The following is a 27,333-nucleotide window of genomic DNA, read 5'->3' as shown; positions in this document are numbered from 1 at the left end:
GCCTTTTAAAGGGGAGGTACACCATACTTCAGTGGGGTTTGGACTTTGGCCATGCCTCTTTTTCCAATCATTTTACTGGGGGCTCTTACAGCTCTTGTTACAAGCCATACATCAATTGTAACCGACATATTAGTACATATATCCCATTGTTCTTTTCTAGACATTTACCTTCCATTGAGCCCTTGGAATCAGTTCATCTTTTTTTACCTCCATTCGTCACACTCCACCGCCAACCCTCATGGCCACCTGATAGATTGTAGATTTCTCATTATTTTCAAATCTCCCTCTGACCACACTGTCTTCCCTCCTCTCTGGTTTCTATTGTTCTTCCCTCTGGCTGTGTGTGTGTGTTTATGTACCATTCATTGTGATCGGTGCCCCTCTCCCTTCCCACTTCTCTCCCCCTTCCCCCTACAAATTTGGTATCTCTATTCCCATTCCTGTTCCTGGGTTCCATGTGTTGTGAGTTTTAGCTCTTGCCTATAACTATGTACATGATCCCATCTAGTCTCGATTGCGAGGTGGCATTAAAGTCGTGCTAGCCGTTGGGGGGTTGGGGAGGCCTCCAAGAAACAGAGGTATATTGCGTGTCCCATTAGTGCTCCAATGCACCCTGATTGACTCCCTCCCTCCCTGTGATCCCTCTGTAGAGGGATGCTCCATTGTCCGTAGATGGGCTTTGGGTCTCCACTCCAAACCCCTTCCATTCTCACCAATGCATTTTATTTTTTTATTGTTTGTTATGAATCATCTGATGCCCATTGCTCAGTCTCAGTGACACTTCACGATCCCACAGGCTGGTGTGCTTTTTCCTTGTGGGCGTGTTGTTTCACTGTTGGATGGCCATTGATTTAACTTCAAGCCTTTAAGACCCCAGACACTATATCTTTTAACAGCCAGGAACCATCCTCTGTCTCCACCACATCTGCTTATGCACCCATTGTGTTACCAGCGATTGTATGTGAGTGGGAGGGGAAGGCGGGGAGTGGTGAGCATCACAGAATGCCAATTTGTTAGAATAAAGTGTTCTTGTATTGAGAGAAGGTATGAGCCGAGGCCTAAAGTGGGAGGTGAAAAGGGAAATACAGATGGGGATAGAATTCAGCCAGGAATGTGAAGTTCAGAAAGATTTTATTGAGGCAGGGAAAGAACTCCCAGGAGGGAAGAAGAGACAGCAGAGAAAGGATAGGGAATATCTTGAGCTCCCAGGCAGGTCCTGCAACCCAAGAGTTAGGTCAGGGAAGTTGGGGGGGGCATTGGGATATTTGTAGGATTTGGGTCAGGGAAATATGCAAATGAATTGAAGAACACTGCTGGTGCCTGTGCCCATAAGGAGAAGGGAGGCTTCTTGGAGCTGAAGATGCAGAGTCTGAAGCCTTCACAGACCAGCTTCTTGGAATGTTGGGGAAGAGGCTGCATATTCCAGCTCCTGCTTTGAGAAGCAGGGGTGGGGAGGGTGGGGGCAGGAGGAGACACACAGTCCAGCAGGCTATCTTCTTGGAGAGCCAGGGTAAGATGCAGCGTAGACCAGACTGGGTCCAAACACACAGACCAGACCCTGCCCAAACACAAGGCCCATCTGCAGCTTCAATGTATTGCCTTATAAATATATGTACATAGGCCAATATCACCATTGTTGGATTAATATATTTGCATAAGTGCACACCTCTGTTAATCTCCTTAACTATGCCTTTGTTTCCTAGAGCTTGCCTCTGTTTCCTTTTGCCTCCTCCTGCCCCGCCATCATTTTCCCCCTTCTTCCACCTCCTAATGCTTCCTCTCCACTAGCTTGGTATTGCTATAATACTCACAGGATATCTGCCCTCTTCTAGATGCTGATTTTGCTTCCCTACTTGCTCCCCAGTCCATAATGCCTTCCACTCACCACACCCTTCTCCCCACCTCCTTATTACCCCTCTTCCTTCCAGGCCCACTGGCCCCATTGCCCTCTCCCTGGGCTTCCTTCCCATGATCCAACCCATATAATTAGGCAAGCCATTCATGCCTTAGTCTGAACAATAAGAAAACCTACGGTTGAAGACAGAAAAGAGAAGAGAAAAATAAGAGAAAAAAACAAACAAACAAACAAAAAAAAACCCCTGCATAGCTCCAGATCTGTTGGTTGGTCCCCATGAGACCCTACCCCTGATCCTGAGGGAGATCTGGGGACTGCCCCTCATCACCCAAAGTCCATTCTTGGAGCTCCTTAGGGACTCTGTGGCTCAGCTTTACTCCAATTACTGATCTGTTATGCTCCATTCCCACACTGTCTCCCTGCCGTATAATCCCATTATTGTCCCCTGTCTCCATATGCACCAGTTAGGGGACAACATGTCTTGAGTTGTTGGTAGTCCTATGGTCCTCTCTGTGCCCCAGCAGCTCCATGAAGCGACCTCATTCTCGGGGCTGGCCGTGTCTTTTATTTCATTTACAAAAGCGGAATGCATAAAGCAAAAAGAAAAACAAAAAAATTTAAAAATTCCTATCTCACTATGTAAGCAGTATCAACAGAAGAAAAATAAAAGTATATTTAGGATAAGCCTTAGACACCTTGTTTTATGAATCCAGCCTCACTAGGGAGGGGGAAAATGACTTCTCTGTGATAAGGAGATGGGTAGTTTCAACAAGAATTGGCCTGAGAGCAATTACAAAAGTGCTTTCCATTATGATGAAGAAACACAGACTACCTTGGGTCTATGGCGAAAGACTGGTCAGAAGGGGGAGGAGGCCTTTGGAAGCATGGAGGCTTTGGTCAATTAAAGAAAGGGGGGTGACATGAGCTTGTCTATTTCATAAGTATAACTGGAGGTAGAGTGGTACCAACTTGAAGGGCTCACACAGAACCTTGGACTTTCCTCAAACCTATATTCCTAAGCTTAAAATGAAGCATTCACAAGCTCACCCATATGCATCTGTCCATTGGTTGTACTGTGGTTGTCTATGTGCTGCTATGAAGCTCAAAGTTATGACACTCATAGTTAAAACACCAGCAGAGGGACCTGTGATGGATCAGAGCAAGGCCAGAGGCTGATGTCTGAGCAGGACATCAATTGCTCATGTGCAAGATCAAGTTGAAGCTGTATAACATAAAATTAAAAAAATAAGTTCAGGAGTGCCACAACTTGGAGTATATCCCATCTGGATTCAGAGGCCATCTCGAGAATAAATTTGACACTAAGGACTGAAACTCAGAGGAGTTGTGAGACGATACCAAGAAAATCATATGTGAAGAAAGGTCATTTTAAAGTGGAAAAAGAGGGAAAGAATAAAAGATCAAATGGGTTCAGAAGTCAAGCTTATACAACACTAAATAACTAAAAGAACTGAGGGGAGTACTTAAAGCAGACAAGCTCACATCGCCACGTTTAAGCAGAACTCTCAAGAGAACACTTCTCCTTGAGGGCATCTTCCCCACCCACTCTGACCAGCCTGTGGTTGTCCTGAGGTCCTCCATGTTAGCCCCACAATGGAATGCAGATTTGTAAGTGCCCTTGGAGCAATTCTTCTTTAAACTACTCCTCTCTCCTCATCAAGAGACACTGCAGGTCTATCTCTCAGGGACAGGAGTGTTCAATTCCCATCCCTGCTAGGAGGACAAGATGAAGACCAAAAAAAATCCAGGAATGGGATCATAAAACAAGGCAAATATGCTTTTGTTTTATTTCTGTCAATACTTTTTAGTGATATATGTATTTTAACCTGTGTTTTTCTTTTGCATTCTGAATTTTACCCTCCCTGAATAATATAAAAGAGACTGGCCAGTGAAGACAGGCACTGCAGCCTGGTGGAAAGTTCCTTTTGAACGGCCCCCACTGCAATCTGGGCTAGTCCGATATTAAAAAAAAAAGACTTCAGTAATTCTAATTGGATATTGTAGTGGTCTTCTTTTTCTGAACCCACAACACACTGAAGTAAAAGAACTAAGGGAAATTTTCAGAGGGCAGTTCAGAAGCACATAATAAAGGATTATAATGAAATGTGCTAACACTTGGAGTTAGAAAAACCAAAAGAGAAAACATGCTTAGAATTTCTCAAAAGGAAAAAAAATGTATCAAACAAACCCCCCAAAAATCATCAAGTCCCAAGTTGCAATATTAAAGGACATGATGGACAAAATAAATATTGACTTATTTGTCCAAAAAAAGATGAAGGAGAATACACATAGTCCTTGTACCAAGAAGAATCCACAGGTACAATCTAGCCATAACTATGATCTTCAAGTAGATGCATGGATAGACATGCAGGCTGACCAAATGTTGGAGGAAGAATAGAAAGAGAACCACAAACATATATTGGTTGGAAGAAGATATTTATAAGTATATTTGCCTTTATTACAAATATGTCTATGAATGTGGTGAGGCCTACAGGGGACAAAGGTACAAAATCTCCTCAGATGAAACTAAACATCATGAGGGAAGGGCGTAGGAGCTCAGGGTCAATGTTAATTAGCATAACATAGTTATCAAAGACAGTGATCTGCACTCTGCTTTGGTGAGTAGCACCTGGAGTCTTACAAGCTCATGAGAAGCCTTCTAAGATTAGAGAAAAGAAGAGTAGTGAACACTGAAAGACACGTGGTAACAATTAGTAAAACAGACTAACGGATCACCAAGTAACAGTCTCCACAACCGCAAAACCAAAAGAATTAGACAGTGTCTGGCTACTACTACGAACTTCCCTGAAAACAATCACATTAGATCCCAGAAGAATGGGAGACAAGTGTGGGAAAAACTCAAAACTATAAAAGAGACCAAATTTATTGTTCAGGTAGAGACTGGAGGAACCCCTGAGACAATAGCCGCTAGTCAACCTTCCAGTCTGGAACTGAGCTTACCCTTCTGTCTCAGTTTTCAGGCAAGCAATAGACAGGCCTATCAAAGGAACAACAGCACTACGGAGGGGTGCGCACCTTAGAACAATCAACTTTTAAGATCAGAATGGCATTACTGACCCCAAGACAGAGTTCAGAAAGTTTAGGAAAGGAGGAGGGCTGGAAAGCAGAAACACAATAGTGTGAGGTTTATTGGGGCGCAAAACAGAACCAAAGATTCAATTGGCAAAGTTTTAGAAGCAGGCTTTATTGAGAAACTTGCAGGTGGGTTCAGCAACTCAGGGTATTGAGTTATTGAAAACCGTACCCTACAGGTGCCGAGGCGAAATTTTTATATGCCAGAAAGAAGGCAGAGAGGTGGGGGATTCCTACTGTTAGCAGGTGCAGCTGGCGGGCTGCCTGGGATACCTGGTGTTCTGAGCACATTCCGTGCTGACCACGGTCATCCTGCCCTTTCTTTGTGGTTATTCCGAGAGGGGTGTTCACCGAGGGAGTGGAAGGGCAACAAGGGGTGAGTCTGAGAGGTAAGACGGAGGTGTTGGATTCAAAATGGAGTTCCTCATGCCAAGACCAGGCAAATAGAAAGTGGGATAAGTGACAGTACATTGAATGACATGAAACAAGATGTGTCTGTATTACTAAATGCAAAATTGATGGTCTGTTTTGTAAACTTTCACCAAATTCACAATTAGAAGTTAAAATTGAGGGGAGCAAATGGATGAAATCCCTGGGGAATACCAAAATTAGACTTTGGGAACAGTGTGGCACCCCATCAGATTCCGCTGGAACAAACACTCCTAAAGGTCAAAAAACAGACCTTGAACTATTTATGGGCTTTTCGGCTTTTGTCGTTGGCTTTCTTTTGGTTGTTGTTATTTGTTTTTGTTTTCTGTTGTTGTTTTTCTTTTGTTGGTTTTGTCTTGTACTAGTATTTTGTGTGGCTTTGCATGGTTTTTGCACTTATTAATGTCTCTGCATGTCTATCTAGATAAGACAGGTGGTATACAATTCGGAGATGGAAACAATGGGACCAACTGTGTAAGATATGATGAAATAATAATTATCTACAACTTATAAAGGGTTCATGAAGGAGACTGGGGGAGGGAGGGGGAAAACGTGGAGCTGATACCAAGGACTCAAGTAGAAAGAAAATGCTTTGAAAATGATGATGGCAACATATGTACAAATGTGCTTAACACAATGGATGAATGTATGGATTGTGATAAGAGATGTAAGAGCCCCCAATAAAAATATTAACATAATAAAACAAAGAGCTAAAATTAAAGAAAACAATTGGTGGTCGTCCGTCCACATGTTTCAGGAGGTATCTTGTGATTAAGAACCAATCGTTCTGAAGAAAGAAGTCAAAAATTGCCCCGAAGGTATCAATGACAAACAAGGCTCAAAATTGACAGGATTCCAATGGCAACGTTTCCACAAACTGATGTGATGCTGGAAGAACTCGATGGCCTATGCCAATAAATTTGGAAGATCGCTATCAGACCATCTGATTGAAAGTGATCTATTTTTGTGAACATCCCAAAAGACAGTAACCCAACAGAAGAACAGAACATGGGAAACAACAATGTATACTAAGACTCATTTGTATCACATGCAAAGAGAATTTGCTGAGATAATTGTGAAAAAGTTAGAGCAGTACATGGACAGGGAACTGCCAGAAATCCATGCCAAATTCAGAAGAGAATGTGTGATAATGCATATCATTGCTATCATCAGGTAGGCCTTAGCTGAAAGCAAAGAATACCAAAACATAGTTTGTGTTTTATTGACTATGCAAAGATATTTGGCCTTGCGGATCATAACGAACTATGAATAACATTTCAAAAAAGGAGAATTCCAGAGCACGTTAAAGTGTTAGAGAGCAAAGATGTCATTTTGTGGACTTAATGGGATGCTTGCCTCAAGCTCTGATATTTTTAGTCGCTTCATATGCATGCATAACTGGGACAATGAGTAAGGAAGTTCAAGAAGAATTTATGCCTTTGACTGGTGATACTGGCAATAAATATTGAATGGACTATGGACTGCCAGAAAAAAATGTACAAATCTAACTGGGAAGAATCACAGCTGGGATGCTCCTTGGAAGAGCAGACAGGAAGACTTGGTCTCATATATATTTTGGACATGCTATGAGGAGAGACCAGGAACCCTAGTGATGTAGTTGGGCTGCTAACTTCAGAGTCAGCAGATGGAAACCACCAGCCACTCCACAGAAGAAAGACAGGGTTTTCTACCCTTTAAAGACTTAGTCTCAGAGACTCATAGAAACCAGTTCTACCTGGTCCTGAAGGGTCCCTATGAGTCAGCATCAACTCCCTGACAGTGAGTTTCATTTGAGTTTATCAGGACAGGACAGTCTTTGGAAAAGGATGTCATGCTTGGTAGAGTGGAGGGTATGGGAAAAACAGGAAGATCTTGGACGATATGGATTAACAGGGTGGCTGCAACAATGGGCTCAAACATAGGAATGTGTGTGTGAGCAAGAGAAAAATTTACATATATAATTCTGAGGTGTCATTAACAGTAATATAAATAGCATTTATACATTCGTTTTGATATTTCCGTTATTGTTTAACTTTATTTTCTATATTTCTATAGAGAATATCTGTGTCCTGTTGCATAACTAATAAAACTTTAAAATACATTTTAATCTATCACCTGGAAACCATTCTCATTTTTAAAGAGCTGTGAAAGAGATGAGAGGGGATGCCAGAGCAGCACAGTGCTGTTCTCCCAGTGTTGGAAACGTCCTGAGGGAGGTGTCCAAGTTCAGAGTAAAATCTTCACCTCCCTCAATCAAATGTCTCCTTTTTTTATATAGAGGAGTCTCCACAGTGCCTGATGAACGTCCCTGTTCCTCAGCGTGTAGATGACAGGATTCAAGATGGGAGTGACCACAGTGTAGAGCAGAGCAAAGATCTTGGAGAGGAGCTGGGAGTGGACAGCAGAGGGTGCAATGTACAAGACCATAAGGGTTCCATAGAACGTGGACACAACGGCCAGATGAGAGGAGCATGTGGAGAAAGCCTTCCGCCGGCTGGCACCAGCGGGAACTCTAAGCACTGCCACCAATATCCGGGCATAGGACGTCAGAATCAGTCCAAATGTAACAGTGAGGAAAATCACAGACAGAAGAAACGTTGTCAACCGGGCCACGCTGGGATCAGAGCAGGCCAGCTCCATCAAAGGCATGAAGTCACAATAAAAATGGTCAATGTGGTTAGGGCCGCAGAACCTCAGCTGTGCTGTTAAAGCCACAACAAGCCCGTCTACAACGAAACCAGACAGCCAGGCTATGACCACCAGCCCCAAGCACCACCTGGGCGCCATTAAAACTGGATAGCGGAGTGGGAAGCAGATTGCCAGATAGCGGTCATACGCCATGACGACCAGCAGAAAGCACTCAGCTGTGGCTAGCGCGCCAAAGACAAAGAACTGAAGCAAACAGCCAGCCACAGAGATGGCCGCCTCCTTCAAAAAGCCTTCCAGCATTTTGGGCACCACTGTTGACGTGTAAAGGATCTCCAGGAAGGACAGATTCGCCAGAAAGAAATACATAGGGGTGTGGAGCCTCTGGGAACTGACCACGGCCACAATGATCACCATATTCCCTATGAGAATGGAAATGTAGACAACAGTGAACACAACAAAAAAAAGGAGATGCACCTCAGGGATGTCATGGAAGCCGAGGAGGACAAATCCAGTTGTAGTTTGGTTTCCAGTGGGGGTGGCTGCCACGTGGATCATCCGCGCGCCTGCTTGGCAGTGACTCAGGGGAAATGTCGACGTTATCCCTGTGTCTTCCACACTAACCCTGAGATTAGAAGGACAAACAAATTAAAAAGTAAGCGAGTTTCCAAAACAAGAAACATGTTCAAACCCTCATCCATGCCCCACACTGTAGTCAAGCCCTCCCACTCAACTCCTTTTCTTCCCTATTTTCCATAAGTGTGGTGCTTTCCAAGGCTCAGACTAGCCAAACTTACAATGTCAGTCCTTTAGTCTCATATATTTATCATGTCATGAAGTGTGCATCCCAGTCTTTCTACCCAGTCATAGCTTCCCTGCTGAACATCAGACCCCAGTGTAACATCCCTCAAATGCCTGCTAGAACTCTTCAGTCAGATATCTCAACCACAGCTCAAATTCAGCTTGTCCAACACCCAATTCTCACAGCTTCCCCACGCAGAACTACGTCTTCTATGAGTGGCCCAAAAATGTTGCCTGATATCCAGTATTTCATTGCCATCTTTCATTGATCAATGGGGGACTTTGTACTTCACTGGTCTATAAATCCCACAAGTTTTTCCCCTCCTCAAATTCCTTCCTTTAAAAGGATTCCTTTCATTGTGCCATCATCTGTACTTATATATGACATGAATTAGGCATTTTTCTATGGACTTCATTGAACTTTGAGATAATTTTACGTGCCCCAAGACCCAATCTCGGAATTGGATTCCTACTACAGCATTGTCACTAAAAATAAAGATAGAAATACAAAACCAGACTGGAAAATTTCCAGCCATAAATAGCCCACCACTTCCGCCAGGCACTCAAGGCCATACTTGGTTCATTTTGATTGTTAGAAATGTATTGCTATAGTGACCAAAGATTTGGCTTCTTTTAAGCCCCACTCATACAACTTGCAGCTCACAAAGTCCAATCCTCCTTTCCTCTGGCAGTCATGCAGCTACCTGAAATCAGGAAGAAGTGTACAGAAGGTAACACGTTAAGAACAGACATAAATGTCTTTATTTTGTGGTGAAACAGCCATGTACTTATCCCCATCTCGTTCCTGACTATCCAGAAGAAACAGCTGTTTCAGATCTCTCCTTCTCACCAACCTGGGAAGACTATTTCTAGGAATAGAAATTTGCATACTTCAGGGGAATGACTGTGATTTCAGGGAGACTAAAAAGAAAGGAAATTCCTTTGTCCTCTGAGTGCAAAGAGACCACAGGCAAAGGCATCTGTGCCCTGGCTGCCAACCTGTCGCCACCAAGGCAGCACACTACAAATTGCACCCTCCCTGTCTGAGAAAGAGAGAACAGATGCTCTACAGAATCTTCACCGTGCCACTGAACAGATGCTACACTGACTGGTGGTCCTCCAGGGGAGACAGAAGCCGAAGGCTTAGGTGAGGATGGACGCAGGGGGAAATGCAAATATGATAAGCAGTGCAGGGTATCAAACAGCTTTAGAATAAAGCCAAATCCCATGATCCAATTTTACATCACCTAAATAAGCCAAGAACCCTAGTTTAGAACCTAAATAAGTTTAGAACCCTAAACTAGGAGAAAAAATTTTTATTTGCTGTCCTCTGATTTAAATATATATCCTAGCTCAACTACTGACTTGATTCAGTTCCAAAGACCAAGCTCTTTTGTAAAGCTGTGCATGCACCCATCTTTGAATGGGTGTCCCCCACTCACCACCACAGACACCCTATCACTCAGAATTCATCACAACATCTCCCCCCAAAACATTTCTGCATAAATTTGACACACTGAGCTCCCTTCTCCCACCTACCTGCCCCAGTGCTTCAAAGTGGGATTGGAGGCAGTAGTAGAGGTGGTTGGTGTTACCTGCCACTCACCCTGGGCAGGGACCTCCACTGGCCTCCACCCATCCCAGCACTAAAGTCCCGGTGATCCCTTCCCCTTTCTTTGTGTTTCTATCTCCCCCACCCCAGCACCACCACTGTCTTCTTGCACCTAATTCAAATCCTCCTGCTAGCCTGAGATTTCACAAAGCCCCACTCCTTTGACCAAGCTGAAATGTCACAAACAGGAGAAGGGTATTTTGACTGGTTGGCTTCTATACCTCCTGTGACTCCTCTTCTACCCCTGAAGCTCTGGGAAAGTGTATGCGGTGACCCATGGGCTATTGCCACATGGTTGGCAGTTCGAAACCACTAGCAGCTCTGCTGGAGAAAGACTGGGTTTTCTACTCTGGTAAACAGTTACAGATGACAGTGAGATGAAGGGTGTCTAGAGTCAGAATGTAGTCCTCTCTCATAGACGTGCACCTGAGAAGTGTTTGCCTTAAATACTACATATCAGATAATAAAATAGTAGATAATAAATAGTAAATGTGCGTGTGTTCATTTTCAAAGAGGCTGCCAGCAATGAATGCTTGAAAACACAATTGCATTCCATCTCCACAACCAGATGGGAAGTTTAGTTTGGTTTTTGTTTCATTTTTTTTTCCATTTCTCCAGATGAAAATTGAGGAGCCCTGGTGGCTTAGGGGTTACCTGTGGTCAGCAGTTTGAAAACAGCTGCAGCTCCCAGGGAGGAAGACTGAGCTTTCCACTCCCACAAACAATTACCGACCCAGAAGCCCACAGGAGCTCTCTGGGAGTCAGCATTGACGATGTGGCAGTAAGACAGAGAGGAAAATTATGTTCACATCATCATAAAGGAGACATCCTGGATTTTTGTAGCACCGCATTCCTAACATTGCTGCTCAAAATGGAGAAAAAGGCAAAGAAAGCAGAGCGCTTGGCAGTTATGGGAAAGGGAGGGGGGATTGCTAAGCAAGGTGGATGAGAGAATCAACTTGTAGGCGATGAGTTGCATTGATGTGTTTTGCAACATCTGCTAAAACCCAGACAAGATTCACTGCCACCACATGGAGTCTGACTCACAGCGACCCTATAGGCAGATTCAAAATGTTCCTGTGGGTGTCTGTGCACCTCTTTACCAAGTAGAATACCTCATCATTCACCTCTTCAGGTGATTTCCAACTCTAGTTCCTGCAGTTAGCAGCCTAACATGTAACCCCCTCCAACATCAGGGCTCCAGAATGTCTGCTAAACATATGTTTAATTTTATCACCTGAAAACAAGCATGTGGATATTGTCACATAGCTTGGTTTTCAATCTGTGCATATGCTTTACACATGCTTTTCAAATAATAAAGCAAATATTTATATATACATATATATATACTTGAAGTTTTTTTTAAAAGAAAATAGCATTGATTTCCATAAATCTCACCTTTGTTATACCATGAAGAAAGTAGGAAGATGAATTTCTACCATGAAAAAATTAGCAGGAGGGTGTTCTAATCCATCCTACTTATTTACATACCAACTGAAGGTGGGTGCACAGTGCTATGCCCTGCTCTCCATCTCTAAGCCAGAAGACAGAAAGAACAGAAGCTGAAATGCAGCAGGAGGCATAAGCAATCCAAAACCAAGCATTAAGATCTGGTGAGAGATGTAACAATACTAGGATTCAGAAGAAGGCTAAAAGATTGTCTGAAATGCTCTTGACCTTTAGGATAGCTAAGTTAACTTAAATATCTTGCTAATTAGAGAAGAAAAAGCAGTCAAGACCAAATCTTGATCTTGTTTGTGAACTGAGTTGTAGAGTTATACAAACACCGGAACCCTACCTGGAACAGCTATCCTATTCTCCAAGGACAAGACTCTGACAAGTAGAAGACATGCTGAGGCTTGTTGAAGAGAGCTGAATGTTGGCATCTCCTATCTTCAGATTCTGCCCTTTTCAAGGGCAAACCAAAATAAAGCAGGATATTGACTAGAAAGATCACCTTTGTCATCCTCCACTCCCCAAAGCCATTCTGTCTTCCACCCTCCATCTTCTTTTCTAGCTCCTAGACTTGTCTGTCCTTTCCTTGTATGTCCTTCCCTTTGTCACAGGGGAGGACTAACAATTGCAGAGTGGAGATGCCCCTGAGAACCAATTAATGATTTCCTGAGAAGCAGGCTTAAATGAATAAACAAATACACACACACAAAATCAGCCCCTTAGGCATTTGTCTTTTCCTTAATGCTAACTTGACCAAAAATGGAGCAGAAACCAGGAGTTCCATGGGAATCTGCCTCTCCATCCCCATGGAGACTAAACTTACTCTTCACTCCAAGTGCACCTCGTTTCAAAATTCCCAGTGTCCTTCCGAGAACTCATTACCAACTTCTCCTCACTTTCCTGCAGCATCCCTCCACGCCCACCTCTGACAGCGTTCCTCCCAGTAGCCTTCCCTGTGCAATCACTCCTCACCCTTCTTATCTTCCCAGGTCACCATTTCAACACAGAATTCTGTGAATAGACTGTACATCTGCACAGGCTTGACAATGCTGGACCAACATTAGGAGCTGGCATCTCACTACAAAGTAAACTCAACAGGATCATGTGCCTTCAGCATCCCCCATGTCCTGGTGCCTACCTGATGCCTCTGTCTCTTTTGCCTCCCTTGTAATAACCCCTGAGGGAAATCAGCCTGAAGAATAGCCTCAAGGCTCTATTCTGTCATTTATCAAAGTTGCACCCTTGCTTTAGCGCCACTTTCTCCTTCATCTGGCACCTTGCTGCCATTGTGGGTTATGTGTTGGGTTGTTAACTACAAATTCAGCAGTTCAAATCCACCAGCCACTCTGCAAGAGAAAGATGAGAGTTTCTGCTTCAGTAAACATTTACAGCCTTGGAAACCCACAAGACAAGTTTTATTCTGACGATAGGGTCACTATGATTTTTTTAAATCTCCTTGACCAACCAACACCAGTTAAAACTCCCTCATCTGAGCTACTATAGGGCCTGCTGTCTGTAACCCAAAGTCAATGACATTGGTATACCCTAAAATTTGTATTGGGATCCTAACCCATAATCCATAGATATAAGCTACTTTGGGAGTAAGATCTTCTTCATTATGCTGATGATGTCCTACTGGCCTAGGGTGTGTAGTAGCCTAATAACTTTTGAGATATAAAAACAGATGGTACAAAGAAAAAGTCAGGTAGAAGAAGTGTGCTATGACCCCAGAGGCAAGAGTTCACAAATTAAGCAACTCCCAGGATCACCAACTACAAGGATTAACAAAGGCAAAATCCTCTCCCTAGATGCCCACCTTGAATTTGAAGTCTTAGCCCCTTGAAATATGAAAACATAAAGCTCTGTTCTTGAAAGCCACCAAGGTATGATATGCAAATGGTCAGAGTCATCGACCTTTTTTATTTTCTATTGTGATGAGAGCATATGCAGCCATCAGCCATATGCAGGTGTAACTCCGTGACAGTGATTACACTCCATTTGAGCCACCCTAGCATTTTCTATGCGTGGTTTTAAGTCATATGCATTGTATAATTATGTTTTAAGAGTTAAATAAAATAGTCTATACAAATCATATTCCCTTTTCCCCAAAAAAACACTCCACCTGAATAATGAAACTACTGTTAAGATTTTGGTGTATGCATTTACATACTTTTTTCCTTCATTTATACTTAACATATGAGAATGTTTATATGAAATCTGTTGACAACACATTTATTTCTATATCCGTCACAGAGGTCTATGATATTTCATTAAATGAAGAAAACAAAGGATAAGATGTGGTCTGTTGTTATTGTGACGTTGGGTGTGGTCAAGTCGTTCCTGACCCATGAAGACCCTGTGTGTACACAGCAAAGCACTGCCATGTCCTGCTCCATCTCACAACTGTGGTTATGTTTGAGCCCATGGGTATGGCTGCCATGTCCATCCACAATGTCATGAGTCTTCCTCTTTTTTGCTCCTCCTCCCTTTTACCAAACATGAGGACCTTCTCCAGAGACTAGTCTCTCTAATAACACGTCCAAAGTCTGTGAGACAAAGTCTTGCCCTCTCATTCCCAAGGAGCATTCTGGCTTTACTTCTTCCAAGTCTGATTGTGTGTCCTTTGCCAGCACCGCAATTCAAATGCATAGATTCTTCTCGGGTCTTCCTTTGGTAAGTCTTGATTGGCATATAATTCGCACATCATGGTACTGATAGTTTAGTCATATTAAAGAGAGTTGTACAATTATCTCTCCAGTCAATATTAGAACATACATTTCTTTTCTTTACTCATTGTCATCAATTCCCCAACTCCCCTCAAACTCCTCAAACATACCCCAAAGAAATCAATAATGCAGTCCATCTTCCTTATTTGATGTTCCATCTTCCCAGGCATATGAGACGATTGAACATGCCATGGCTTGGATCAGGTATACCTTAGTCCTCAAAGCGGTACCTGTAAGGTCTTTCAGAGATAAGAGATAGAGCAAGACCTTTAATTAATAGATTTATTGAGGGAGGTGAAGTTTACAGGGAACAGCAACTCAAAGGAAATGAAGTGAAAGCAGTTTAGAATAGCCAGATAAAGAAAGGTTAGAGTGGGTCTTTTGGCTAAAGCCAGAGAATTGGCTAACTTAAAAGGTATAAAGTCCATGAGAGCCGCTATTACATAAAGGAAGAGAAAATTAGGTCTAATACACACCCACTAACAAAACAATAACAGATTATGGCAAGTAAAGAGTTAAACTACTCTAATGTCACAGCCTCCCTTCTGCCAAGGGAACCCACAGAAAGGAACTGCAGAAAAATTCCAACCTGGAGAGAGATCAGGCCTTTCAGGTAGAGAGCAGGGCTGAGAGGCAAAAGAGGCCAGAGAGGCAGGAGTAAAGAGAGAGAAAACAAAGGATGATTGCTGGTATTTCAGTTTTGGGGCCATGTAGGAAGCATCTGGCTGATCAAGGTGTTTACTAATGGGTGACTATTTAGTCCCCTGCACCTCTGTGTCTCTGCAGACAAAAGCATTGCAAGATGACTGTTATTTGTGACTTTGCTGCTAAAAACATTGAGAGCTAACCCAGTTATTTATGATCTCTTTGGGGCTCTTTTAAATCCTGCATATCCGTGTGATTGTCCTTGAACCTAGTGCTTTTGTTATTCTAAAGTTAAGAAACTGTGATTAGTTAAGTAACATTTGCATAGATAAGAGTTTAGTAATGTTTAAGTTCTTTGATGTTTGTTTTTGTGACCAATTCCCTTATGTAAGAAAAATATAAAATCCAAGCTTCAAATATACTTGGGACTTCAATCCATGAGATTGGAGTCCTCCCGATCCCATGCTTTGTACATAGCTCTTTCTTTTCCGTTCATCCGCACGCCTCAGTTTGAACCCAGCTTGATGCGGGATAGCTGGTCTAATCCCCCGCAGGGCCATCTATACATTTTTTTAGACATGATGAATTCACATATCTTTCTGATTGTTGTGGATAACACCAATGGGCTGAGTGTCATTTTCGGCGGGCTGATGTCACTCAATTGGGAAGGAAGGTGGGCAGAGTAAACCTTGTAAACAGAAGAAATGTCTGCTGCTGTCCATAGTAATGCCTCCACCAGATCCAAGCATATCCCTAATCTTCAACACGTTGGAGGGGTTTTGTGCAGGAGATTGTCACTTGGTTTCTTGACTGCTGCTTCCATGAGCGTTGATTGTGGATCCAACCAAGACGAAAAGATGAAATCCTTGACATCTTCATTTTTTCTCCATTTATCATAGCAGAGGCCTACATTTTCCTTATATTGAATTGCAGTCCTGAATTATCATCAGCAAGCATTTCAACTCCTTGCTTTAAATGAACAAGGTCATGTAATCTGCATATTGAAGGTTGTCAATAAACATTCTGCCAATCTGAATGCCAAGTTCTTCTTCATATTGTGAGGGGAAAGAAAGTCCCCAGCATATCATCACTGGTCTGGTAGGCGTAATTGTACGGTGATAATAAGTAAAGATTATAGTGAAGTCATAGAGAGCATGAGAGAGCGAAGAGAGATTGAAGTAATGGAGTCAGACACAATTCATGGTAACATGCTCACCTCAGCCCCACTTGGTGGTCCTCATGGGGAGAGTCTGAGAGTGAAATCAGGAGAGTTCCCCCACTTTATTGCTAACAAAGGGTTATATACTCAGGGGTGTGTGATTACAGGTAACCACACATCACAGAAAGGGGCAGAATAATAGGCATATACATCGTAGTGAGGGACAGTACAATAGGCATAAGTGTGACAGGAAGGGGATGAGTTAGGGGTGTACACATGATAGAAAGGGGAAGGACTAGGGGTATACATGTGATATGTTGGGCAGACCCTAGATTCATGATGGCAGCTGAACCTTGGTCACCCTTGTGTGGGCTTGACTTCGTAGGGGTCTCCTAAAAGGAAACAGTCAACTACTATCCTTATCAGAAGAGAGTGAGTCCTGCTTGTTTTGAGATAAACTGGTGATGCTTGCCCTGGATGGCTGATAACCCTTAGGGTGAATAACCCCTGATCTACTTCTGATGACTTACAAGTGTGTAGGCATTCGCCAAGTGTAGCTAAGTTTGGCATACATTTGGGGGAGACAACCTGGGAGAAATCTTTCTATTTCCCACATCATATAGTCCAGGGTCTCAGATTATCTGCTCAGTTTATAGATTGAATAAATATGGTGAAAGGATACAACCTTGACACACATTTCCTGAATTTAAACCATATAGTAATGTCTTGTTCTGGTTGGTCCATATACAGTTTCCTCATGAACACAATGCCATGTTCTGGAATTCCCATTCTCAATGCTATGATCTACACAAATGAGTGACTTTATGTAGCCAGCAAGACACAAGTAGTCATCTTTCTTGTATTTTCTGCTTTCAGCCAGGAACCATCTAATGTCAGCAATAATCTTTATTGCATGCCCTCTTCTGAATCCAACTTAAATTTCTCACAGTTCTCTGTCAATATACTGCTGCACTCATTGTTGAGTGACCTTCAGCAAACTTCATTTACATGTAATATTAGTGATACCATTCCATAGCTTCTGCATTCTTTAGGGTCCCTTTTCTTTGGAAGGGGTATAATTATGAATCTCTTCTAGTCAATTGTTAAATAGGTGTCTTACTGATTTCTGGACATAGGTAAGTGAGTGCTTGAAATACATCATCAGCTCATTAAAACACACCCACTGGCATTCTATCAATTCCTGGAGATTTGGTTTTGGTAATGCCTTCAGTGTAACTTGGACTTCTTTCAGTACTATTGGTTATAATTATATGCTACGTCTTGAAATGACTGAATGTTGACTGTTTTTTTTTGGTCCAGTGATTGTGAATTCTTTTCATCTTCTTTTGATGCACCTTGTATCTTTAAATAAATTTCCCATAAAATCCTTCAATATTTCAACTCAAGACTTGAATTTTTCCTCAATTCTTTCAGCTTGATATATTCTGAGTGTGTCCTTCCTTTTGGGTTTTCTAAATCTAGGTCTTTACATATTTGATTATAATATTTTACTTTGCCTTCTTGAACTGCCCTTTGAATTTTGCTGTTCAAATATATTTTGCTATTTTCTTATTTGCTTAGCAAGAAATGGCATTCAATTGTTTACATGTACATTGTCAAGAAGCTATCACCATATACACTCGAGTATAAGCCGACCCAAATATCAGCCAAGTCACCTAATTTTACCACAAAACTGCATTAAAAATGTGCTAAAAACACAGCGCACACTCGAGTATATATGGTAACTCTGAATCCACTTAAATCCTAGGATAATATTTCAGGGCTCAGAGATAGTAAAAACATAACATTTTCATCAAATATATTTAAAATTTTCTTACCATTTAAAATGTCTATTGTACTTAAAGTATTTTGGCTGTTTGCTAATTGGCTTGTTTTCATTAGATTTTTTTTTTTTTTAGATTTTTAAAAATGTTTATCACATTATAAAAGTCATAAATACTTAGTGTACGAATGAAATATGAACTAAAGAAAAATATGGCCATCTCCCTCAACTATTAAACTCTAATCTCCCCCCTCTCTCCCCAGTAGTGGATATAAAAGCCTGCTGTGTATCCATGCATAAATTTTATTGCACAAACACATGTATACACATGTGGACCTTTCCAATAAAATGGAAATATGTGGATTAAAATAAATATTTTTTATTTCTTCCCCAAGAACATTTCATCCAATAGGTGGTGTGCACGCGTACACACACACACACACACACACACACACACACAGCAGTCCCTAGAAAATTGGTTAAGTGATTAACTTCAGAGTCTACATGTTTCTGCATACCTTAATAGAATCACTATTCATGTTATCCTCAAATTCACATCTTCCCTAAACAATATGTATAAACAAGGTCTTCTTTCTTCAGTGGAGCATAGCTCCTTCAGTTCCTCTTGATGCCAGCTGATAAGGTCCAAGATGACCATCACTGTTTAGCCAAATTCAGGGATCAAGTTGATTTAGGAAATTCTAAGTTTATTTCTGCCAGTGCTTGACAGAAGGAAACAGTGTAGTTGAAGCCTTCCAATTCTGCTTCAAAAAATCAGTGGAAAACAAGCAAGTCATAGACCCTAAAGGATGTGACAAGTTTAGGGAAAGTTTCAGAGGACTTCAGCAAGAAGCCAAAGGAGGCCTTGTTCATAGAAATGGGAGGCATCCTGCCCTATACCCTCAAGGTCTCGGCTCTATTGCTTATCTACTAGAGCTGACCTTGCTTGGCCAGATGATTTTGTTTGTCCAAACTTGCTGAACTAAAATGTTTTTACATTTAAAAGGGAATTTACTGCAAGGGGGTGGTGAGGCTATACATTTTGTGTTTTTTATAAACTAAGTTTTAAACAGAACAGATCTCAAACCATGTTACCCTTGCAGTATTGATTAACAGCTGGCTAACAATTAGCCCCTGGATCACTTTTCACCCTGAAGCCTCTTTGCAGAGCCATCAGGATAGGTTCCTGTCAGCCCCCTCACAACAGGTTTGTCTTAACCCCTGGACCCAGGATATGTCACTGAAACCTGCTTGTACCTGGTCTGTTGCTGCACTCCTTCTGGCCTCTCACTGCCTTCAGTGTTACAGCTTTTTAAGTCGGCTCCTTGTCAAACTTCTATCACTTCTTCTGCCTTCTCTTTTCTTCTGCTTCTTCCTGATTTTTCTCTTCCTGCTTCTTTCTATCTCTAAAAAGTCTCTGTGAGTTGACTGCTTATATACACAGTTGACTGCTTATATACACAGCTCTTTCTCAATTCAAGGTGTGTACAATCCCACACAGTGAGAGGCCACAAACTGATGGATTCCCTCTGGGTAGTCCACAAACACTTCATTTGCATAGTCTACTGACCAATCCCTGAAAGATGAATATCAACTATAGCCCAGGGCCAGGCAAAAACTATCAAACTAATGTATTGATGGCTTAGTCAGGAAATTTAACACACTCTGTGGTAGAAAATTAAGGCAAAGGTAACTAATTCTTCAAAACTTAGGAGGGAATCTCTCAAGCTGTTTTCTAAAGAACCAAGACAGGAGGCCACATACAGGAACTCACCATAGGACCCAAGGCAAAGGGAAGAAACTAACATTTGTTGAAAATATTTTATGAATCTTATAAAGTCCACTGGCTCTAAATAAGTGACTCAACAAGACTTCACAGAGAAAATAAGAGTGCGTTTGAATATCCTTAAATTTGAGAGACATTTGGAAATGTTTTGTTGAAAATAATTCTCTTTAGAAAGGTCATTTAAAATAAAGAACAGAAACAACAGATCAAAGTGAATATCAAAAGAAACTCTTAAACTTTCTCTTAATCACAGAATGACGAAGGCAAATAGAAGAATGGTGAAGAATGGAAGGACTTATTCCTCTAGTCCAGTAAATTTGGAAGGTAACTACCTGATTAACTGACAGGAAAATATCTATATCTGTACACATGCCAAATAAAGGTGGTCCAAAAGAACGCTGAAATTAGAAAACAATATCATTGATAACACAGGTAAGTAAAATGTGTTCCGACAATAATTGCACGGATACATTGTCAGCGATACATAGCGGCCAGAGGTTCTGGCTAGACTCCGAAGAGGATACGGTACAAGGGACATCATTGCTGATGTCAGATGGATTTTGGCTGAAAGAAAAGAAAATTAGAAAGATATTGACTTGTGTTTTACTGAGTATGCCAATGTATTTGACCTTGAGAATCATAACCGACTATGGACAGATTCGAGGAGAGTGGGAACTCCAGAACACTTCATTGTGCTCCTGCAGACCGTATATATACTGTGTTAGTGGGGTAGACTAGAGAAACAAATACATGGACACACATGTGTGTATAAGAAAGATCTTTATATACAAGGGCAGTCGAATATTGAGAAAACCCAGTCCAGTCCAAAGCATGTCCATAAGTCCAATATTAAACCATATATCTAACACCAATCTATAAAGTCCTCTTCAGACTCATGAAACACATACAATAATGCTGAATGCAAATAAGATCACAGACCAGTGGGTGGGAATCCTTGTAGATCCAGCGGCATCATAAGCATCTAAGCACTGGCAGGGGTCCTCATGTGGGTTCTCCAGGTCCAGTGTTCTGGCTGCATGAGGGTAGGTCCATCTGACTTTTCCTCAAGGATGTGTTACAGGGAGTGAGCAGAGAGGGAAGGTGTGTGCTGCCTCCAAGGAGGAAATACCAGAGTTCCCAGAAACCTCAGGAAAGGCCATGCCCACACAGAGGCCCCACTGGCTGTGACCTGATTGACAGACTAGACTGCACCCATTCACTCTTAATCCTCTCAAGTCCCAAATTGACACCCGATTGTGTAACTGCCACACATGGATCAAGAGGCAATTGTACGAACAGAACAAGGGAATACTCCTTGGTTTAAACTCAGAAAATGTATGCATCAGGGTTGTATCCTCTCACCATACTTACTCAACTTTCTTCACCACATTCACTTATGCACCCATTTTGTCATCAGTGATTGTGTCATGACAGGCTGGTGTGCTTCTACCATGTGGATTTTGTTGTATTTTATAAATACCCATTGCCTCCTAGTTCTTCCATCTATCTCTTTGTACTTTCCTCTTGTTCCACTATCATGCTCAGTCTTCATTTTGGTGTCAGGAATTCCTCTCTGTTACATTGTCTTTGATCCAGCCTTGCCAGATCTCCTACACCCTCCTTGGCACTGATTTAGGATCACTTGTTCCTTTGTCCTTGGGTTTATTAACACCCACAGCAGGAAGATTACTTTGAGGACAAAGGTGTGCCGGACCTAAGCCAAGGAATTTCATGATTCCCATGTATGGGAAAGTTGGACATTGAATAAACAATACCAAAGAAGAATTGGTGTGTTTGAATTATGATCCTGGGGAAGAATATTGAAAGTCCCATCGGCTGCCAAGAAGACAAACAAATTTGCCTTGAAAAGAAGTATGGCCAGAATGCCCCTAAGAGATGTTAAGACTTTTTCTTGCATATTTTGTACATTGTTTCAGCAGAGACCAGACCCTGGAGAAGGACATGAGGCATGGTTAAGTAAAGAAGCAGTGAAAAAGAGAAGACCCTCCGTAAGATGGATTGACACACAGTGGCTTCAACCATGGGCTCAAGCCAAACAATTGTGAGGGTGGTGCTGGACCAGGCAGTGTTTCATTCTGTTGTCCATAGGGTCACTATAGTTTGCAGCTGACTTAATGGCACCTAACAGAAACACAGGCTATATTCTCTAGAGAAGTATATGCATATATAGGTGATTATATATACACATACCACATATATACATATATGCACATATATACATGCATATACCAGTAACTATATGTGTGTGTGTTTGTGTGTATATATATTCACTGGATTCGCTTTCTCTAGAGAATACAGCCTAACATAATATCTGAAGGACATTGCACAATGTAAGCCAACCGCCTGCCCCAAAGAATTCAATTTTATTAATTCCATGAGCCAAGAAGCCAAACAAACAAAACAAAACTCACTGCCATCGAGTAGATTCCAAATCATAGCAACCCAGAAGGAAATGGTAAAACTACCTCTGTAAGCTTCTTAGAATTGTAACTCGTTACAGGAGTAGAAAACCTAGTCTTTTTCCTAAAGAGTACTCAGTGTTTGTGAACTTCTGACCAAGTCTGTGTTAGTAGCCCAATGCAGATGCCAATAGGTATCACCAAGGCAGATTCCCCTCAAAGTTCATGATATATTCAATATGCTTTGCCAACACTACAATTCTTTAGTCTTCCTTATTAATCATCCAGCTTTAATGTGCACGAGGCAATAAAAAATAACATGACTTGAGTCAGGAACATCTTAGTCCTCAGAATAACATTCTGCTTTGTAACACTTGAAAGAGGTCTTTTCAAGATTTGGTTAATGCAATATGTCTTTTGAGCACTTGGTTGTTGCTTTCATAGGTGTTGATTTTGTATGCAAGTAAAATGCAATCCAAACAGCTTCAGTATTTTCTGTTTACCATAATGTTATTTATTAATCCAATTGTGAGTATTTTCTTGTCTTTGTGTTGAGATAGCATTCACAGCTAACTCTGTAGTCTTTGATCTTCACCAGTGAGTGCTCCAAGTCTTCTTCACTTCAGCAAGGAAAGTTGTTTCATCTGCACATCCACGCTCGTAATTTTTCAGTCTCCATGCCCAACGCTGAGTTCTTCATGTAGTCCAGCTTCTCAGATTATTTGCTCAGCATACAGACTAAGTGAATATGGTAAAGAACACAACCTTGATTCATATCTTTCTTGCTTATAAATCACTCGGTTTTGTTCAAACCACTGCCTCTTCTATGTACAAGTTTCCCATGAACACAATGAAGTGTGCTGGAATTTCTATTCATCATGTTGTAATAGTTTTCCACAATCCAGAGTAAAATGCATTTTCATAGTAAGAAAACACACAAATAAACAATTTCTGTGGTAACATTTCAACCAAGATTCATCTGCTATCAGCAATGATATCTTCTGTTCTCTACTTTTGAATCCCGCCTGAATTTCTAGCAGTTCCCTGTAAATCCACTGTTGCTACTATTTTTAAATTATCCTCATTAACTTGCGTGTGATAATAATGATATTGTTCGATAATGTCCATTTTATTGGGTCAACTTTCTTTGAAATAGGCACAAATATATATATAGTCAAAAACATGGTATAGTCAGCCTTTACACCACTTGACCAGACAGCTGTCTTCTAAATTTCTTGGCGTAAATGAGTGTTTCGATGGTTACATTTATTTGTTGAGATATCGTATTTGGTATTCCTTCAATTCCAGGACATTTTTTCACCAATGACTTCAATGCAGCTTAGATTTCCACCTTCAGTATCATTGGTTCTTGATCATATCCTGCCTCCTGAGGCTTACCCTCAGCCAATTATTTTTGGTACAATGACTATATGTATTCCTTCCATCTCCTTTTGCTAGTTCCTGCATCTTCCAATATCTTTGATATTGCAACTTGAAACTTGAATTCTTTCTTCAGTTCTTTCTGCTTGAGAAATGATGAGTGTGCTCTTTCCTTTTGTTTTCTTAACTCCAGGTCTTTGCATATTTTATTATATTTGACTTCATCTTATTGAGCTGCCCTTTGAAACATTCCCGTCAGCCTTTTTCTTCACCATTTCTTTTATTTGCTTTAGTGACTCTATGTCCATAAACAAATTTTAGAGACTCCTATGGCATCCATTTTGGTCTTTTCTTTCTTTACTGTCCTTTTAATGACCTTTTGCTTTCTTCATATTTAAATGTCTTGATGTTATTCCACATCATATTAGGTCTTCAATGTGTCCCGCCTTTTATTGAAGTGCAAGTAGGATACACTCAAGGGCATATTCTAGTGCTCTTGGACTTGTTTTCATTTTCTTCACCTTCTATTTGACCTTGAATATGAGCAACTTATGGGCTGTTCAGTAATTGGACACTGGCTCTGTTCCAAGTGATGATACTGAGTGATGATACCTTGCTTCTTTCCATTAATGCAATCTAGTTGATGCCTGTGTATTCCATTTTGGTGAAATCTATGTGCATAGTCATCATTAATGCTATTGAAAAAATAATAATCTTTTTGATGAATATGTTGTAGGACTTGGAAGATTCTTTCATGCGATTTCCAGCATCATTTTTAACAGTGTGGTTGCATTTTCAAACAACTGATATTTCTAACGTTCACATTCCAGTCGCCAGTAATTGCGAATGCATCTTGATTACATGTTTGATGCACCTCTTCAATTTATTCATCTTTGGCATTAGTGATTGTTGTGTCCATTTGAGTAATAGTCACATTAAATGCTTTTCCTGGTGGGCCCCTGGATATTGCCCATTGCTCCCAGCAATGCACTACATGACAGAAACCGAAATGTTGATACTGAATGTAACCCCATTTCTCTTCCATTTTAATTCCTCATATAGTAGACGATCTACATGTCTAATTAAAAATGGCCAGTGCCGGTATATTTCTGTTCACTGATGCATGGTGTATGGAATCTTTGTGCATTTCATTTCATATTTGATTACTTCCAGTTTTTTCAGGTCCTTATTCCTTGAATTCTATGTTCCAGTTATGAATGGATGCTTGCAGTTGCCCATTCTCATTTTGAGGCATACCGTACTAGCAAATGAAGCCTGGTTAGCATGACCACAGCATGTAAGCCTCCACAGATAGATCACTGGTGGTTGTACTTGAGATTCATTCACCATGAATTAAACCAGGCTTCCTTCCTAAGAGATTAGAATTTTACCACTGAAACACCACTACTTGGCCATTTTAGAAAGGCTACATTTAAATTCAAATAAGGAAGGTTTTATACCATTTTGATTTGGACACACACATATATACATATCCCTCTTTGGATCATTAATATTATTTGGAAAAGACGCATGTATTCCCATGAGTCCCCCCCAAAAAATATTCATTGGATATTTCACAAGACTCAATGATGTGACTATTAAATCCTCAGATCCCATACCGATATCTTACACTACCTAAAGGGCTCTTTATCAGTGATACCTTATGGCACCAATTTTCACTTTTTTTCAAAATTTCCTAGGGGCTAACAATTCATTTTGTATACAGAGAAGATGGCATTCTACACAGTAAGATTGTACAAAGAAAAGCCATTGTATTTTATGTTTCCATTAGCGATTGACACACTCTTGTCCTTAAGCATTCTTCACTAGACTATGAGGTCGATGTAAATAACCAGCACAGGTGGCACAGCTTCTTCATCTTTGTGTCCCTAATACACCATATCTGTTTCATTATTGATTAATAAATTAATATAAATTCATCAAAATTTAAATACCAAATTATTTTTTAAAAGCTTTGCCATCAAATGAATCGACTCATAATGATCCTGTAGGACAGAGTAGAACTGCCCTCTAGGGTTTTCAAAGCTGTAAACATTTTCAGGTGCACAGTGCTACAGGTTTCTCCCACAGAGCAGCTTGTGGGTTTGACTACCAGCCAAACACTTAACCACTATACCACCAAGACTCCTCTAGAATCATCAGGTGTTCCAGCAATTCCAATCCTAGGGATGTTTCCAAAGGAAGAGAAAGTAGAAACAGATACATGCATGTCACTCTGTTCACAATATTCACATGCCCTCAAAAAGTAAATGGATTATTTTTAAAGTGGTACACGCATACACTAAAATACTACTCAGCTATGACAAAGCATTCCTGCTGCTCTCCAGTGCTTGTTGGGGTGACTGCTGCTGTTCTTTATTAGAATTTCCAGGACTCAAATTCATGACCACTTCTTCTGAGAAAGGGAAACTCGTCCTCTGGGTTCTCCATTTCCACACTGATGACTTGGCATTGGAAGACCACTTCAGCAGTTTCAGACCTATGCCTGAAATGGTGGGTGTCAAGATGGGGAGCCTCAGCGATCCTGGGGATTTGGTATTATCCCCTTGATCAATCAAAAACATGCTTCTCATGACCTGTGAACCATAAGTGGAGAGTCCCTGAATGGTCTCCAGATGAGCAAGTCTGCCTGTGGGATACCAGAGTGGGTGCCTTGGGCATTCATGAATATGGTTGCAGTTACTCCAGAGGTGGTGGGGACCAGGGCGATGGGAGCAGCAGGAATGACAGTGCACCTGTAGCAGGATCCATACATGGATCAGGAAGGTCCAGAGCTGCCTAGGTTGATATGACTGCTCTTCTGGAGGAAAGTCCAGAGAACATTAGCACAACCGAGATGAGGCCTGGGCATGATATAGTTACACGGGAACAAAAATTCTTCTGAACCAGGATTGTTCTTCCAGATGGTTGTTTTTATAAAAGAATTTTGGAGCTGCACTGAAACATCTTTGTTCTTGTTTTAGTACACCAATTTCTGTTCTTGAATTCAGCTCCCACAGAAGTCTGTTAAAAGACCTTTTAGTATACTCTGTGTGTTTTTAAACCATTATCTTCCATTTAAAGACAAATTATGTGATATTTGTAGAGAAGGTATTTTTACCTTTTTCTGTTTTTTTTTTTTTTTTTAAGTTTTGGCATTCAGGATTATTCTGGCCAAAAAAAAAAAAATTGCAGGCAGGTTGTTTTGTTTTTTTTTAATGATTGAATATTTATAGGCACATTTACAAAGTTTTGTACACGATGTTTCTTTATCGTGGTTAGAAATTTCCATATGTGCCTAGAAGAAATCTGCATCAAGAACAGTGATTACTTAGAAGTGTATTTTTACTCATTGAAATCGCCACCCTGATTCTGAAGAAGAGCTTTAAAAATGTTTGTGAACGTCAATTTTTTCTTTAATCCTCGAAGAAAAAACATTTTGTTGTGTTTCATAGAGTGTCTAGGATGTCCTTGATGGAGCTGATTAAAAAGACAACCAGAAGAAAGAAAATAAAAACAAAGAAT

General features: G+C 41.0%; 1 protein-coding gene across 1 annotated transcript in view; it reads right to left on the bottom strand.

Moving 5' to 3' along the window:
* Positions 1-7,648: 7,648 nt before the first annotated feature.
* The window catches only part of OR11A1 (olfactory receptor family 11 subfamily A member 1), a 28,286-nt gene continuing 8,601 nt past the window's right edge, over positions 7,649-27,333 (bottom strand). Inside the window, exon 2 of the mRNA XM_075543405.1 lies at positions 7,649-8,666. Coding sequence (XP_075399520.1) covers positions 7,649-8,666 — 1,018 coding nt within the window. The remainder of the gene's footprint in view (positions 8,667-27,333) is intronic.

This window comes from Tenrec ecaudatus, chromosome 1 (genome assembly GCF_050624435.1).
Source record: "Tenrec ecaudatus isolate mTenEca1 chromosome 1, mTenEca1.hap1, whole genome shotgun sequence".
Taxonomy (NCBI): Eukaryota; Metazoa; Chordata; class Mammalia; order Afrosoricida; family Tenrecidae; genus Tenrec; species Tenrec ecaudatus.
This window is presented reverse-complemented; position numbering and strand designations above follow the sequence as displayed.